A 15894-nucleotide genomic window follows, 5' to 3' on the forward strand; every position below is an offset into this window, starting at 1 on the left:
CATCAAACGCAGACCTGCAGATGGCATCAGCATCTACCGGTAAAGCAGCATTTCAGGCACACCCATTCCTTCAGCATTCTGCTCTCCTTGGCATGTTTCCCCACCCCTCCGCCATTACCTTATTGTGCTTGGGTTTATGAAAGCTCCTCTCAAACACACACCTCTACAGATTCACTCAGATTTAGTAGCTAACTCCAATTTCAGAGCTCCATCCTGAGCCAGGTACAGGAGTGCCACAAGCTGTTATCACCTAAGCCCTCTGGATCTAGGCTCACAAATACTGTCAGGCTTACACATACTATCGGATGTTGCAAGTGATCTACTGAGGTGGCCTTAAAAATCTAACAGCTGCCACAGTAACTTAAATCAAATACATATCTACACCAGTATTACTGCACTCAGTGACAGAAACATGCTTAGAGATGACTATACAAATGGATCACTCTATATTAGGGCAAACTTACATGACAGAGCTTCAGCAAACACTGGCTTGAAAAGCCAAATTGCAGTAGTATACTTAAGAACTACCAGTGGTCCACTCATACGTCTTAAGCCCATCTATAATTTGGCCTCTACAACATATTGCAAAGCCACATTCTGCTATTTGTACTGCATAAAAAGAAGTGTCTTGTTTTCTTACATTAAAGTCATTCTTTGGATACCACTGTTTTGTAATGGAAAAATGGCAAGTTAATCATTCTTCCCTTTCTATACCAGTAATGATTTTTCAGGCATGTCAAAATGCTCCTTAACTACCTTTACATAACTAAAAAGTACTAGTCATAAGTGAAGCTGTCCAATATCCCTAATCACCTTTACTCCCTCCTTCACGTATCTTCTAGTTCTACATCATCTTTTCTGAGATGTTAAGATGTGAACCATGTAAGATGAGCAAAAATATATTAAAATTTATACAGAAGCACAATTTATTTTAAAACATTTTATAATTAGCTTTCTAACATTAAAATAGCCATTTACAAAACCTGGTTTAAAAAATGTTGTCTTGTTAGGTACCTTACTTAACTACAGCCTTAGCTGCACTTGACTGGCATTCTTTTAATGACTTCCTACTTGGATTTTAATAACTTATGCCTTATTATTTTCTAGAATTCAGTGTTCTACTGTTTTGTTTCCACAGGATACATAAACTCAAGCTGCCCAACTGATCCTCACCAAAGGTGGTCAGTGATCTCTGGGTACTCCAGATTCTGGAAGGTGTAAGAAGTAAAACTAGTTGCCTTAGCACACTTCTGCAGTCCCACACAGCACAACAGCGTGGGTCCATCTCACTTAACTGCCCACAGCTCAGCAGGGCAAACCACAGGGGAAGCCCAACCTTCAAAAGGCCCTGGAAAGGAATTCAGGGTTATATTTTTCCTAAGCACTCTGGAAGAGGAGGAGTTGTCCTGCTTCACCAACTGTACCTTGTCTCTAAGACACAGCTTAATCATGTATTTTTAACCCTTGCAGCAACTTTTCAGGCAACCAGTCACAGAAATAGCACTTCATCACACCCCACTCCAGGCTCCATGCAACTACCGAAGAACCTCTTCTATAATGATCTTATACAAACATATGTGTCTCACTCTATTAAGAAGGAATAATGACACATACAGGCGAGCAACAGCAGGAGGGCAGTGAGTGGGACACAAGCACATTAAACCAGAAATTACTGGGGTGAGAGGGAAAATTAGAAGAAACAGATCAATGCAAAGGAAGAAAGAGATGTCACAAGAGAATTTTCTTAAGAACCATGAATACAAGAGCACTATAATTTTAGTACAGCTTGAATATTAGTAAAAAGTTGTTTCTAATATCAGAATTTAAGATACAGATATTGTACCTAGGCAGCTCTGACCTTTATTGCTGCAACAAGAACAACAGAGATATTCATTTTTTTCCTCAGGGATAGGAAAATGTAATTGACCTCTAACTATGGAATTCTCCCATTTTAGAAAACTGCAAACTAAGCATTGACAATAGCTCAAGGCAACTGAAGCCCTTGATTCTTTTAATCTCCTGCATTCAAAGTATTGATTTTTAATTGACTAACTTCACTTGAGGAAAAAAACAGTAAGGCATTAATACTGTCAAGAAACATTATTTCATCAGTCTATTCTGTGGTTTGCCCTTAACAAACAAGTTCAAAATAAGATTACTTTAGCATTAACACTCAAAGCAAGATTTCTTCAGCGAAACACTCAGACACAAACACTCTTCCTAGCAGAACATTACTTCATTATGCAAGACCTTGATATAAAAGTCAAGGTCTCCCAGCTGCTTTGCTGGACAAAACCAGAATTACATGGTATCTAGATATATGCACTGTTTTAATCATAGGATTTCTAAACATATAGGCTAAATTAATAACAGTATACATGTAACAAATAAAAAGTTACTACTTTTACAGAGGTTCACTTTGAAACTTAGCCCATGTTTTTCATCCAAAAAGCTTGTTCATAATGCCTTCTGTTAAATACAGAAAGTTACGTCTATGGTTATCTTAGGCTCAGATATAGACTGCTGCAATCTGCTCTGTAATGTGCTTTATTACAGGGAGGTATAGGAGGAAGACTACTACCAAAGCTCTGGCAACTTTAAGTAGAACCATCCCTCTTACAATGCACTGTAACTGTTAACTCACTAGGAAAAACAGAAAGCAAGGTTATCAGTATATGAAAGCTGAGACCAACAGCATTTTAAAGACAAGAATATTGGGAATTGTAGAAACAGATAGACAATTTATGTCCATTTAAATACTAATGAAAGCTTTTTTAAATCTTTTCTTTAAAAACAACCTAGCAAAATAGGGCTCATTCCAAATTCCCCAAAGGCAATTAGTACATAATTAATTATTATTAAAATACAGGCTACATTACCAGTTAAGAGCTGGGCAACAACTGTTACAAAAGGAGTAATCAGTGAGAAAAGGGAAGGATTATGAATACAACTGCTATATAGTTGTGTTTTCATTTTTAACAGCCCTATCCCTTTCCTCTGTAGAGAGCTGAGGTCACTTTATTTGCTTTCGTTAGACATTGGTTAACTTTTGGTGCTATCCTTGCAAATCTTTCCTAGTTCTCTGCAAAAGCTTAAAAACCAAACATTAGCTTCTCTGACATTCTTCACTAAACAATGCCAAGAAGAAAATGAAAGGGAAAAAAAAAATCCCTACATCAAAAATCCCACCAACAACCTCACACGCATTACAATTGAGAACAGCTCCAAGACTAGCTCAGACTCAGCGATCACGGTCATTCTCATACAGGAAGCCCCAGAAGCATACCTGTAGCCTTTGATGGGTGAACAAAATCCAATCAGCAAATACCCAAGGGCACAAGAACTACCTGATAGTATCTACTTCTAAGAAAAAAAACTTAGTTGTCACAATACAAAATTATTATTTTGTCCAAGCATAACAAACACACTTGAAGCACTGAAACACTTCTCTAGTTTTCTGTACACTAACTTTTTTGGCCTTTCTTATCTATACCTAGACCCAGGCTTCCTTCAAACAAGGATTAAAATATTTAACTTATTTATACACACATATTTATGCACACATATTTATACACAATCATGTATATAGGTGTTTGTGTGCATAGTAGCAAATCTAGTAGCATTTTCTCATGAGAAAACAGGAAGAGGAAGCTAGATAAGGTTACTAGCAAAAGCTCATTGTCTTATGCAATCACAGCCAGAGACCAAATGAAAATGGTTTTCAGTATAGATTTACTCTTTTATTACAGACACTAGGAAGACAAACAGATCAGCAAGCAGTGAAACCACTCAAAGTACAGGTATGCCTACAAGAAGCATATGCAGTTTCCATTACTGCCTTACAGTTCACTAGTTAATGCAGTAATTGCTCACCTTTGCCATTAGCTTTCTTGGTGAAAAGATGACAATCCTTAAAGATCAAAATCTCAAAAAACACGAACAGGATTTAAAAATAAGACTTCAAATACAAAATCCTTGTCTTTTAGGAGTAAATAAATGTCTAGTGCCTGTTTCTCAACAGGATCAGCAGTTCTCCTCTAAATGAATAAAAGGAGACTTTAATATAATACAGTGTTCTGATTGAATGTTTTTATTGTCCCACATTTCAAATTCTTACCGGAACATTTAGCTCAGCTAGACACATTCATTTCTATCACTCTTACTACTCCAGAAAATGTTTGCGACTGACCACAAACTCTGAGAAGATTCATGCTGCAAGGCAGCAACCAAAAAGGTGAATATTTAGCATAGCCATGACAAGAACAGGCTTCTCCCCAGGTTTGACTTTTTCCCTATGTCTGGATAATCTATGGCCATCAGAAAGGACTGCATGCATGGCTTCCAATCTTTTTTTCACACTAAGCCACTGAAATAATCACAATGGTATTTAGGACACCATCAAGAAGCCAAGTAATAAAGGAATTCTTTCCTTCATGTTAATGTGTGGGAATCCAGCGAAGTTATCCAAAACAAAAATGAATTTGATTTGGTCCAGTCTTTACCAAACCAAATTATAGTTGTTGTACAAGCTGGCATTTTTATTTATTCAGTTACAGAATGTCAAATTGTAGTTAAAAAAAAAAAGTTGACAGCTCCTACAGTTTGCCATCATCTTGCAAACAAAGGGAAGAGATGGACAGATGCTTATATTTTGAAATCCTGTCCACAAAATTTATTACCATCCTACTCCATGATTACAGTAAACAAGAGTTAAAAAAATAAAAATGCACTGCAGAACAAGTGGCCTGATCTTCATGAATTATTACACCCCGACAGCTCACCTCACTATGATCTCAAACACAAAATGTAGTCATTTTCCCTCCCCCACAAAGGCACTCCTGTTTAACATAACCCTGACAAACCAGTTTATCTTCCTTAATAAAACAACCGTTATACTAAAACCAATGTTATTTCATCAAATAAAATTATTACAAAAGAAATTCAGGTCCCAGGATGGCATCTTTATTCATTGCCTGTTCAAAATCTGACATAACCCAGAAGCCTGGTGCAGACTAGGATGTGCGTGGCTGCAGACCAGCCCTGCTGACAGGGACCCGGGCATCCTGGTGGACAATAAAACTGAACACGAGTCAGCTGAACTTCATCACAGCAACGAAGGCAAAGCCAACCTTGGCTACATCCACAGGGACCTTACTAACAGACATTGAGATGTAATCATCCCACTCTAGTCAGCACTTCTCGAGTCATACATGGAATACCATGTCCACTTCTGGTCCCCACAACTGAAAAAATACATGGACAAACTGGAGAAGGTCCAAAGGGGGGCCATGAAGATGATCAAAGGGCTGGAGAACCCTTTGAGGAAAGACTGAAAAAGTTAAGCTTCTTCTCCCTGCAGAAGAAGAGGCTCAGGGGGGACCTCACAGTGTTCCAATACTTAAAGAGTGGCTACAAAGAGGATTAGTCTCTCTTTTCACAAGGAGCCACACAGAAAGGACAAGGGGCAATAGGTACAAGTTGCACTGGGAGGTTTCATCTTGATATAATAAAGAACTTCACAGTGAGAACAACTAATCCCTGGAGATTTTCAAGATGCGGCTGGACAAGGTGCTAGACAACCTCATCCAGGTTCCCCTTCCCATAAAAGACTGAGCCAGAGGATCTTTCAAGATCACTTCCAACTTCTGTTCTATGAAAAAGGCACAAACTTTTGACAAATTTGTATGATCACATAATTCTTTGATAACAGATGCTCTGACACCTACATTACAGTAACTACTTTCATTACACAAATCTGCAAGTAGACCTCTGCAGAATATCAGAAATTCTGGAGCCATTCCCATTTCTGAAATTAAGTTTAATAGAGCTGCAGGATGTTTTCTTACTACATGACACAGAGCTCAGAACAAAAAGGTGAACACGCTTAGTAACAAACATCCTACTTTACACTGAAGTTTACTCTAGATTCAATTACATCCCTGTCCTGGGTTCAGCAGTAGCAGTCATGTTTCTCCTCCTTGGTAGCTGGTGCAGTGCTGTGTTTTGACTTTCAGTCTATGAACAGAGCTTATAACAATGATGTTTTGGTTTGGCCAAGGACTTTGTGAGCCTCATGCTCTGCCAGGGAGGAGGGGAAGCCAGGAGGAAGCAGAGATAGGACACCCGACCTAGACTGACCAAAGAGGTATTCCATACCACAGCACGTCATGCCCAGGATGTAACTGAGAGTTACCCGGAAGGGCTGGGGACTGCGGGGTTGGACGAGGTATCAGCCAGTGCTTGGTCAGGCTGGGGGGGCGAGTTATCAGTTGGCTGGTGGTGAGGTGTTGTATTCTCTTCCCTTGTTATTTCCCTTATCATTATTATTATTGGTGGTAGCAGCAGTGATTTGTGTTATACCTTAGTTACTGGACTGTTCTTATCTCAACCCGTGGGAGTTGCACTCTTTTCGATTCTCCTGTCCCTCCCTCCAGGAGGAGGAGGAGGGCAAAAAGGCGGGGGGGAGTGAGTGAACGAGCTGTCTGGCTAGGGTTTAAACCACCACAATCCCACAGTCTTAGATACGTGTTCAATTATCACATTACAAAAGTGAGTATCAACTGACACAAATATTCAAGATCAAACATGTAACACCACCTTCTTTACATTCCTGTAATCTCGATATATGCGATTATTTACTACTTTACAAAACACCTATTAGTATTATATCTATACAACTAAAATCAGCCCTGAAGTATAGGTAGATTAATGAAATACTAAAATTTGACAGAAACTGGAAGATAAAGCTCCGATTAAAACATTCTAAGCAAGAAGACAAAAGGCTATTAAGAAAGAAGGCAAGAGCAGCAATTCACATCAACATCACATTTTGAGTAAATACTCCTAACATCACTGAGTGGACTTCCCAAGCCAATTCACCCTAAGATATACAGTCACTCTAGGATATCCACATGCTGTGGCATCACACCAAAGGTGGTCAAAAAGTCCATTCCACACATTTTACATATGCACACTTCCACCCTCATGCTCTCACACTTGGAAAAAAGCTAGTGAAGAAATCTGGGGAGGATTTGCTAAACTTCCACAAGCAGAAAATAAATGAAGCTAATGAAAGCTGGACTTTTATATAGTGCACTATAACACTGTGTACTATTCTCCTCAAAGACTTACTGAATGACACTGAAAAACACCGTGGGACAGAAGCACTGACAAAGCAAGCAGGGAATTCTTTTCAGACATTTAAGATTCCACAGCAATGTCATATATCCAAAACTTTCATAACTGTACAATATCTATGGGTTCAATAAGTCAGTCATCTGGAAGTGCACAGTATGGAAATCTGGCTCTTCCTCTTTATCTACCATATATACTTTTTCACCACTATAAAGCAATACCACATGGCCTCTCACCTGAAGTACTGCTTAAAGACAAAAGGAAAAACCCTACTCCACAAGAAAACAGATTTTGAAAAGTTGATCTTGATACCTGGATTTATGCTTTTGCATTTAAGTGTTCAACACAATCCTCTCTCCATACATCCACACATCATCACCTGGATTTTTTTACACACAAAACCTCTCTCAGTGCAAATCTCCATTTAAGGAGAAATAACTCACAGAAGACCTGAATTAACCATTTTGATTAATCTTTTCTCCAACTCAAAAAATACATAAGCAGTATGTACACAGCACATGCAAATCCATCTATTATAACCAAAATCAAGTGCTGTTATCTTAACTGTTAACTAGTGATATGTTATTCTTTTTCAGAAGCTTGGATGGCTGCATTCAAAGTAAAATCATACCAAGTAGATTTTATTATTTCATGCAATTTTAGATGTAGTCTTGATTCAAGACAAAGTGCTTTCTCTTCAGAACACAAGCCACTTAACTTCTGCTTTCTTATTTTTCCACCCTATTGTATGGATTCACCTCCACCACTTCTCATCGATTTAAGAGGTCAATACTGAGCAGTTACAGGACCAGCTCACAGCCTTCTACAGCAATTAAGGTCATAATGGACAAAAAGCTATTCAGTGTTAAAGAGCACTGTAATCTTTTCTTCTTCTTGTGTCATCATCTTAATACTCTTCAAACAAAAGCCTTCAAGTAAGCTACAATGTGATATAACTCTCCTACCCAATTCCAGAAGAGGAATCCTGCAGTTCCTTTAAAGCACATTGTTACCAGCAACAATGGAAGTTGTTCCATAAAGCTATGACCCAGGAGAGGACAGTCTTCCTAAGAACCACAGTTAAAAAAAAAAAAAAACAGCTTTGGATTCAAAACTAAGTTACAATTTTCACATAGTGAACAAATTCACTACAGGGAACTTACAGTATAGAATGTCCACCCCTCCAACAGACATTTTCATCTTCAGCTACTGTGCATTTGATGTGCAACAGAGAAACTGTATGCCTCTAACACACTAGTATATCCTGAAGCAGTTGAATTTAAAGCAACGCTAGGAACAGGACAAAATGGATACTTTTGCTGAGATTGTCTTTTGAAATAATGTCTAATGCTGGCTTTAATTCGGGGGCCTAAACTATTTAGCCACACACAAGGAGACTTAAAAAGCCTGAAAATGGTCTCTCTTTCAGAAAGAAGCACAAAACAGATTAGGTGGTCTCCATAAAAGTGGTTTGAAGAGAAAAGAAAACAACAAGTTCCAGAAAAGAAATGATGGCTCTGTTGTCTACCACAGCAAAACCTCTGTTTCCCGAGGCAACTGAACAGATTGGACCACTGCATCTGGAAATGCCGACTCAGTATGGCAAATGTCCAGCTACTGACTGTGCACCCTGACTTAACAGGAGCCAGTTTCTTCAGCAAACACAAAGAGAGTACCATTTCTGCACTTGCTAAGTGTCTGTGAAAGCAAATTTTTGACAAACTCTTTCAGCAAGACATGCCAAGGCAGCCCTACTAAGAAGTGTTTTAAACAGTATCATCTAAGTAGAAGTTTATTAATAACCTTGTGGTTAAGTCTTAACAGTTCTGAACCCAGAGTTACACTAAAATTTAATCTATCTCTGCTTTCAAAGTGGTAGAACAAACCCATGTAAGGTTACAAACTGACTTTCCAGAAGAGTTTGGAAACAGGGGTCCCATGTTTCCAACCACACCACGTATCTTACACATAAAAGCTTGTTTCCATCGAAATAGCTCCAAATTCATGTAACTGAAATCATAACACAGCTTTCATACAACACTGGAGGAAATAACAGAACAGGATGTGAACACAAGTTAGTTGTCAAAGCCTGACAACCACTACACCAGCATTTCATCTCACATTATTTTTACCCATCTCAAAGGGAAAAAAAAGCCCATTTGTTATAACTAAAAAAATACCAAAAAAAAAAAACAATAACATACCAACAAACAAATCAAACCTCGAGGATCAGGGATGCATTAGCATTTCTTTCTATAAAAATCAGAAAGAAGACGATCTTCCCCTTGAATCATTTGCCATAGCACACAGCAACATCTTTACCCCATCACATATATATCCATCTATTCATCATAAACCACTTCCCAGTTCTGCATACTGGCCAACTAGGTGGAAAGGGGGATGAGGAACATCAGGCTGTATGTTCCCTGTCAGAACAAAGCAGGTAGATATAATTAGCAAAGAACAAAAGCAAAGACAAGAGACTATTGGTGACTTAATGAGTCACCAATAAAGTCTCACTGAACAAAATACAGTAAGAGTTAGGGAGGGAAGCACACAACACTACTAGGAGAAAAAAGAAAAATAGGGAGGAGTCCAAAGTCACATTAGCCTACGGAAGAGCAGTTAAAGCAAGAACACTAGAGATGGGAGAATGTTCCTACATGGTTCAGCGGAAACAGGTGCTATGAGAATGAGAAAAGATGAAACGGCAAGAACATGAAAAGCGAGCAGAGAAGGTGGCAGGAACAGACCACGATTTCTGTCCGTTTCTGCAAGACCAGAGACTTAAACAACAACCCCAAAAAATATTTTTATGTGCCAGCAGTTATCGGCACTGCTGGCAGCTAGGCACATCTGGGCACAGGGAATAAACTGCCGGTACCGAGCAGGTGGCAGCGAGCAGGATGGGTGTATCAGACAGAAAGAGAACAGGACTAACAACAGATGGCACAACGCCGCCAGAAAGAACGCTCGTAACAGAGAGCACAAGGAGGGAAAGAAGACCACGAAGATAGGGGGAACTGGAGGATGACTCAAAAGGGACTTGAGGGCTGTGAAGCCCGAGTCAGTGCGGATCCCCAGTGAACAGGGGCTTCTGGAGACCAAGGGGAAGCCCCACCGAAGGAGGCTGAGCCCGGGGCCACCGCTGGGAACGATCTCCCGTGGGACCCGGCGGCACTCCCCCCGTGGCGGGCCCGGCCCCGGCGCGGTGCGGGCAGGGAGGGTGTTCTGCTCTGGTCTCCCCCGTCTGTCCCGGCGGGCGCGGGGAAACTCCCGCGTGAAACCAAAGTACCAGGGCCGGGCCGCTGGACTGCCCGGGCGGCCGCTACGTGGGGCGCGAGGGAACCGTGAGGGAAGAGCAGACAGCGGCGGTGTCCCGACGGGCCGGGGGTCCCCGTACTCACTTTTTGTGGGACGGTGGGTGCTTGTCCCTCCTGCCGGCCGCCGCGGACTGCTTGGGCCGCCGCCTGCGGGCCTGCAGCGCCAGCACTGCCGGGGATAAGAGAACAAACCGGAGCCGGCGTGAGTGGTGGCGGCGGCCACGCAGCCCCCCCGCTCCCTCCCCGCCGCCCGGACACAGCGCGGTACCTTTGCGCGAGCTCATCGCCCCGCGCCGTACGCTGCTCGGCGGGCACCGTTCCCCGGCTAACCCGGGCCCGCTCCCGGCCCCGCTGCCACCAGCCGCGCCCGCACGCCGGGCACCGGCCGGCAGCACCGGCACCCCCGCCCCGCCGCACTGCGCAGGCGCGGACCGGCCGGCGGGGCAGCAGCCGGAAAGGCGGGGGCGGGGCGGCGGCAGGTGGCGGAGAGCGGCGCGGGGGAACGCACCTGAGGTACGGCCCGAGCCCGCCCCTTCAGCGCCCGGCGGAGGGGAGGCACGGCGGGCCCGTTTCCACTGCTCCCCATCGGCTGCCGCCGGGGCGGGCTGTGCCGGGTCGTCGAACTAACTCGAGTTAGTTTTGACAAGTTCTGGGTCATAGTGGGAGTAGCAAAGCGATCACCCTGCGGCTGCGCCATGCTGGGAGCTGTGAGAAGGGGGAGAGAGGTGGCTGTCCGCCTGTCTGGCAGCAGCTGGGGCGAGATCAGCTTTAGCTTGTCGCGAGACCTGTCTGGGGTTAGATGCCAGAACCAATGAACCTCATGACACAAATACAGGGAAATCAGATTTCCTTAATGCTGATTCTAAGTTACTTGATTGTCATGATGAACCACTCTTGGCAGTTGTCTTTTTCCTGCCAGCGAAGTCTTGTTGCCCATGATAAAGGGCACTATTCAGATTTGGCCTAGTAATGACCTGCTAGAAACTCTCACTTCTTGAGTGCTCTGTGCACAGCATGGCTCAGTTTTTGACAGCATTATGACTGAAATTTTGTGTTGTCTATAACAACACCCAGTGCAGAAGATGATCTGAGCCATATCAAACGCTCCAGTATGAGTGTGAGGCTTGTGTAACTTATCTTCACTTAGGATTGGAATTCAAAGACATAGTAACTGAAAAATAACGGGACAGTCATTAAATTTTGAGGCAGAACTGCCTCCCTGCATGGCAAGATGGAAGAATCTATAAGGATGAAGATCTAAAAGCAGCTGTAGTCAAGGTATTACAAGAGTGAAGAGAACTAGCAGTAATCGCTGGTCTTAAGTAATTGGATTATTGAGATCTCAATTAGACAGAAAATGGAATCCCTAGTTACGGTTAGCTCATCTTAGGAGTGGGAGAGGAACATAAAGATAAAGCTAGAGAACACAAAATGGAGGTACCACAATACCTAATACTTCGTTGTCTGCCTAGAGAGCCTAATGTACAGAAAACAATTGGACCATCAAGTTCCTAAACTGCAGCTCTCACAAGGCACCAAGAGCTGTATTTCCGAATCAAAACATTTTGTGTCCCATTCTCCATCATAAAAGAGCACGGCAAAAAAAAAAAACATTTCCAGTATAAACTGCTGGGGTAAGGTGCAGTGTTGGTGTATTACCTGTCTCCCTCATTGTGGTTAGTCTTTTAGTGATAACTCAGTGTGATAGGTCAGACAACAGAACACTGTATTGAAATTTTGAAGCCTTTCTGCTAAGAAAGTTTAGGTGCCTGAAATCTAATAATAGTTGAATATTTAAAAGATTATATATTTACCCTTTGTTTCCAGGCTAATCTTAACTTCATTGGTTAAGCTGTGCTCCTGCATGGATACTTGTGCTTGGACAAAGAACAGTAGAGACAAGCAGCTAATGATGGAGAAAATGGTGAGACTGCTTTTTTCTTTGTCAGGGCAGTGCTGGCTTAAAGTCACCTTGTAGCTATCGCTGTAGAGCAGAAACCATATCAGGGTCCAATCATCTTTTCAGCTACTCACGTGCAATTCTGTTAACTTCAACAGGCGGTTTATATGTAGAACTGATTGGACAATTGGGTCTTAAGATTAATACAGTGAGCTTTGCTTACATCAACAGGATTATAAATTCACCAGATCTGGAGTCAGGAAGGAATTTCCCTCACAAACATAATGTCAGCAACATAATCACAGCAAGGGAACAATCTGTTAGTGCACAGAGAAGGAATTATGTTGGGACCAGGTGGGTGTATCTACACAGTCACTTTCTTTCAGTTCTAAGGGACACATATTTGGGGACTGTAATCTTCCTGGGTTTTCTTCCCCACCCCAATCCCAAGGAGCCACTCAGAGGACGGTCATGCAGAAGGGAAAAAAAATCACTGACACTCTATGTTAGAGGATTACTATGTGCAGTTAACTAACTGGTGAGTAAATTAAGGTCAGTAGAAGTATTTAAAAAAAGAATAACCAAAAAAACCACCTTATTTTTCGGATTGTTTTGAGTGCAGCTCTCTTCCTGAAGAGACACTTATAAATAGGAAGTGAAAAAAATTACAGAAATAAGAAGACTGTTAGGAATTGATCCACCCTGGATTACGTTTGAATCCACTCAGTGAAATTCTCCATCTTTATTTCTATATGTTTGATTGTATGTAACTTCACTTTTTTCAAAAATAACTGATGAATCAAGACTAAATAGCAAAAGAAGGCATTTGTAAAATCTGTGTACAAAATAAAGCACAGTGGACTGGGTCAGAATGTATCTGCTTCTGGCTGTCTCACTTTGAACATAATATGGGAACAGGTGTCTGTTTTATTACAAGGATTACCACAGAGCTCACTCACTCTGAGGAAGGGCACTATAAGATTTAGGTGATATGACCTACACAGAAAGGAAGAACAACAGCAGAATTGGGTGATCTTAGGTGCAAACGACAGGGGAGGAGAAGGGGAAAATAGCAAATTATGAAATTATATTTTTACCTGTTTATAATATAGTTTGGACCAGTTACCTGACACCCCACAGATGTTAGGTTTGTTTCCTTTTCACCTAGCTTTGAAATATCCCACACAAGAGGACATTTTAGCTTTTCAGGTGTGAATGGAATACATTTGTACAGAATAAAAAGTTACCTAGCAGCTATCCTGTAAACATGGTATTATCATCCTTCTGAGACTAATTCCAAATTCTTGCTTCAGCAGAGGGATGTTGGAAGCTTCTGCCCCGGTTTCTGTACCAGTTCCTTTCAGCACTGCTTTTCCCACTCTGTGGTGGCATGCTCTCTGAACTGTACTTTCTCAGAAATCAGGATATGAGCCAACTTCATGCTGCTCTTGCACAGAATGGAACAAACGAGAAATAACACATAAGGCAGAGGAAGGAAAAAAAATAAACAAAACCAGTGGGTGGTGGAAAAACGAAAAAGAACAATGTAGTGAAAGGAAATTCCCAATTAAAGGCCAGTTCTTATTAATATGCAAGTCCAGCCTTCTCGTCTTCTCGCCTTTCATGGTTGTCTCTTGTTCCTTCAGTTCCCACCCCCATTCCACATTTCTTGAAGTGTGATACATTTGTGTAGGCACACAAACAATGTGTCTGTCCTTCTCTTGATCACTTAAAGAATTTTCTGGCTACCAGTGTGGGTTTTTTTTCTCCCTCTAGTACATAAACAAAGTAAAGAGGACAATTCTCAGCTTGCTTTTGAGCAACACAGACAACAAATTTACAGAGAGGAAGTATTGAGCAACAGTAACTAATAAGCTGGGTTTGCTTTTAACATCAGGACTGTTGGCTCATCACTGCTTAAGTATAATCAGTTAACATTAACTGGAGCAATGCACACGTTAAAGAAAGAAAAAATGAACTTGTTTCCTCAGTAGTGTAATGAGAAAAAAAAAAATATCAGGAAACATGAGATTTCCAGGATAAAACAGTTCAGAAATTCCTGAATTTAGATTCCTGTCTCATTCACTGTTTCACTTGTGCTCCTCCTAAAGCAAATTACATGACTCACCTGACTCATTTTCTTCATCTATAAAATGGCACAGTGTATGCCAGCTGGAGAGGGTTAACATCAGTAGAGAATTCTTGTTTATCAAGTTAATTGGTATTACTAATAAAACAAGAAATATAGAAAGGACAAAGCAGGCCAGTTTAACACTAATTCAAGATGAAATTAAAGACTTACCTATGCCCAGAAATAGCTGCATCAACCCAGATATGTATTGTACATTATCTAAAATAGGGCATGAACTGGCATGACTTAACTCAGATTTGAAATAGGATTAAAACACTGTGCAATATGTTTATGATAAAATATCTTCTGGTGTTCAAGTACCCAGATTTCCAGAATGACTTGTTCTAGCTATCCCAGTTACTTCCAGCAGGCTCCCAAACATTCAGGTAAAATTCCTCCAGTTTCCTAGGTCTTTGTCTTCAATTTTTGAAATTTCTCCTGTTTCCCAGCTCTTTACTCAGCTTTCCCTTCTCATCTCAACCTCCCTCCTCTCTCTGTTCCAATCTATTGCCCCTTTTTCCCCCTGTATTTAATTGGATGGTTTCTTCCTTCATGCTGATTAAAGGTCAGCAAGGGAAAAGAGGATCACTGAAAGATTAGTGGCTGCTCTCAGTTTTCTGATCAAACACAACACAAGCAATTACAGGGAAAGTTCTTCAGCAGTGATAACACAACATAAGCAATTACAGGGAAACTTGTTCAGCAGTGATGCAGTGGTGGTTTGGACTCATGCCTACTATTCCTCATGCCTACCACATTCTCTCTGAATGGCAGCTCTGCAGTCTGGTCATGCATGTGAGAGATTTATGTTACGTGATTGTGGAATATTTTGAGACTTTAAGTATTAAATTCTCACATGTCTTTATCCAGGATGTGCAAAATGCTGGTTTATAGTTTCAAAATTTGGCCAAGTTTGAGAAGATTTTCAAAGAGATTGCAAAGGCACATCTTTGATATTAAAGCCTCTTTCTATGAAGTCTTAGCTTCCTACTCCAAGGTAGGGATTGCCAACCAGTGAGATGAGAATCCATTATAAATCACATGCAGGGCTTATCCAGTTTCCTTTTCTCTTGGCTTGGACTACACAAATAATAGTCACAATGAAAACAACAAGAGACCAACTGTAAAATCAAGTTTAATCTAAGAGGAAGCAACTGAGTTATTTTCTCTGGAAGCATAAAGCTTCTTTCTTCTCCATAACCTCCCCTGTACTTTCACTTGATAGATCTTTTCACAGCCTTCAGAAAAATCAAACACCAGCTGACTAGTAGGATGGTACTATGTTATGTCAGTAGTGCCCCAGATGTCCTTTCTTCACACATTCTTCAGTGTGACATTGCTACAACACCCTCACCAACACCTTTCTGAGAAATTAACAGCCATTACCCTGCAGCATCTCAGTGTTG

General features: G+C 41.2%; 1 protein-coding gene across 4 annotated transcripts in view; it reads right to left on the reverse strand.

Moving 5' to 3' along the window:
• The window catches only part of SRPK2 (SRSF protein kinase 2), a 151292-nt gene extending 140428 nt beyond the window's left edge, over window positions 1-10864 (reverse strand). For 3 of the 4 annotated variants that reach the window (XM_062638270.1, XM_062638269.1, XM_062638266.1), the window contains exons 1-2: window positions 10726-10864; window positions 10542-10626 (exon numbers count right to left, since the gene is read on the reverse strand). In XM_062638270.1, coding sequence (XP_062494254.1) covers window positions 10542-10626; window positions 10726-10741 — 101 coding nt within the window. In that variant the 5' untranslated portion in view covers window positions 10742-10864. Of the gene's footprint in view, window positions 1-10541; window positions 10627-10725 lie in introns of those variants that run through there. The other variant, XM_062638268.1, reaches the window with a different exon arrangement.
• Window positions 10865-15894: the final 5030 nt, after the last annotated feature.

The sequence above is a fragment of the Pezoporus occidentalis genome, unplaced genomic scaffold (genome assembly GCF_034315485.1).
Source record: "Pezoporus occidentalis ecotype Australia unplaced genomic scaffold, CSIRO_AGI_Poc_V1 ctg56, whole genome shotgun sequence".
NCBI lineage: Eukaryota > Metazoa > Chordata > Aves > Psittaciformes > Psittacidae > Pezoporus > Pezoporus occidentalis.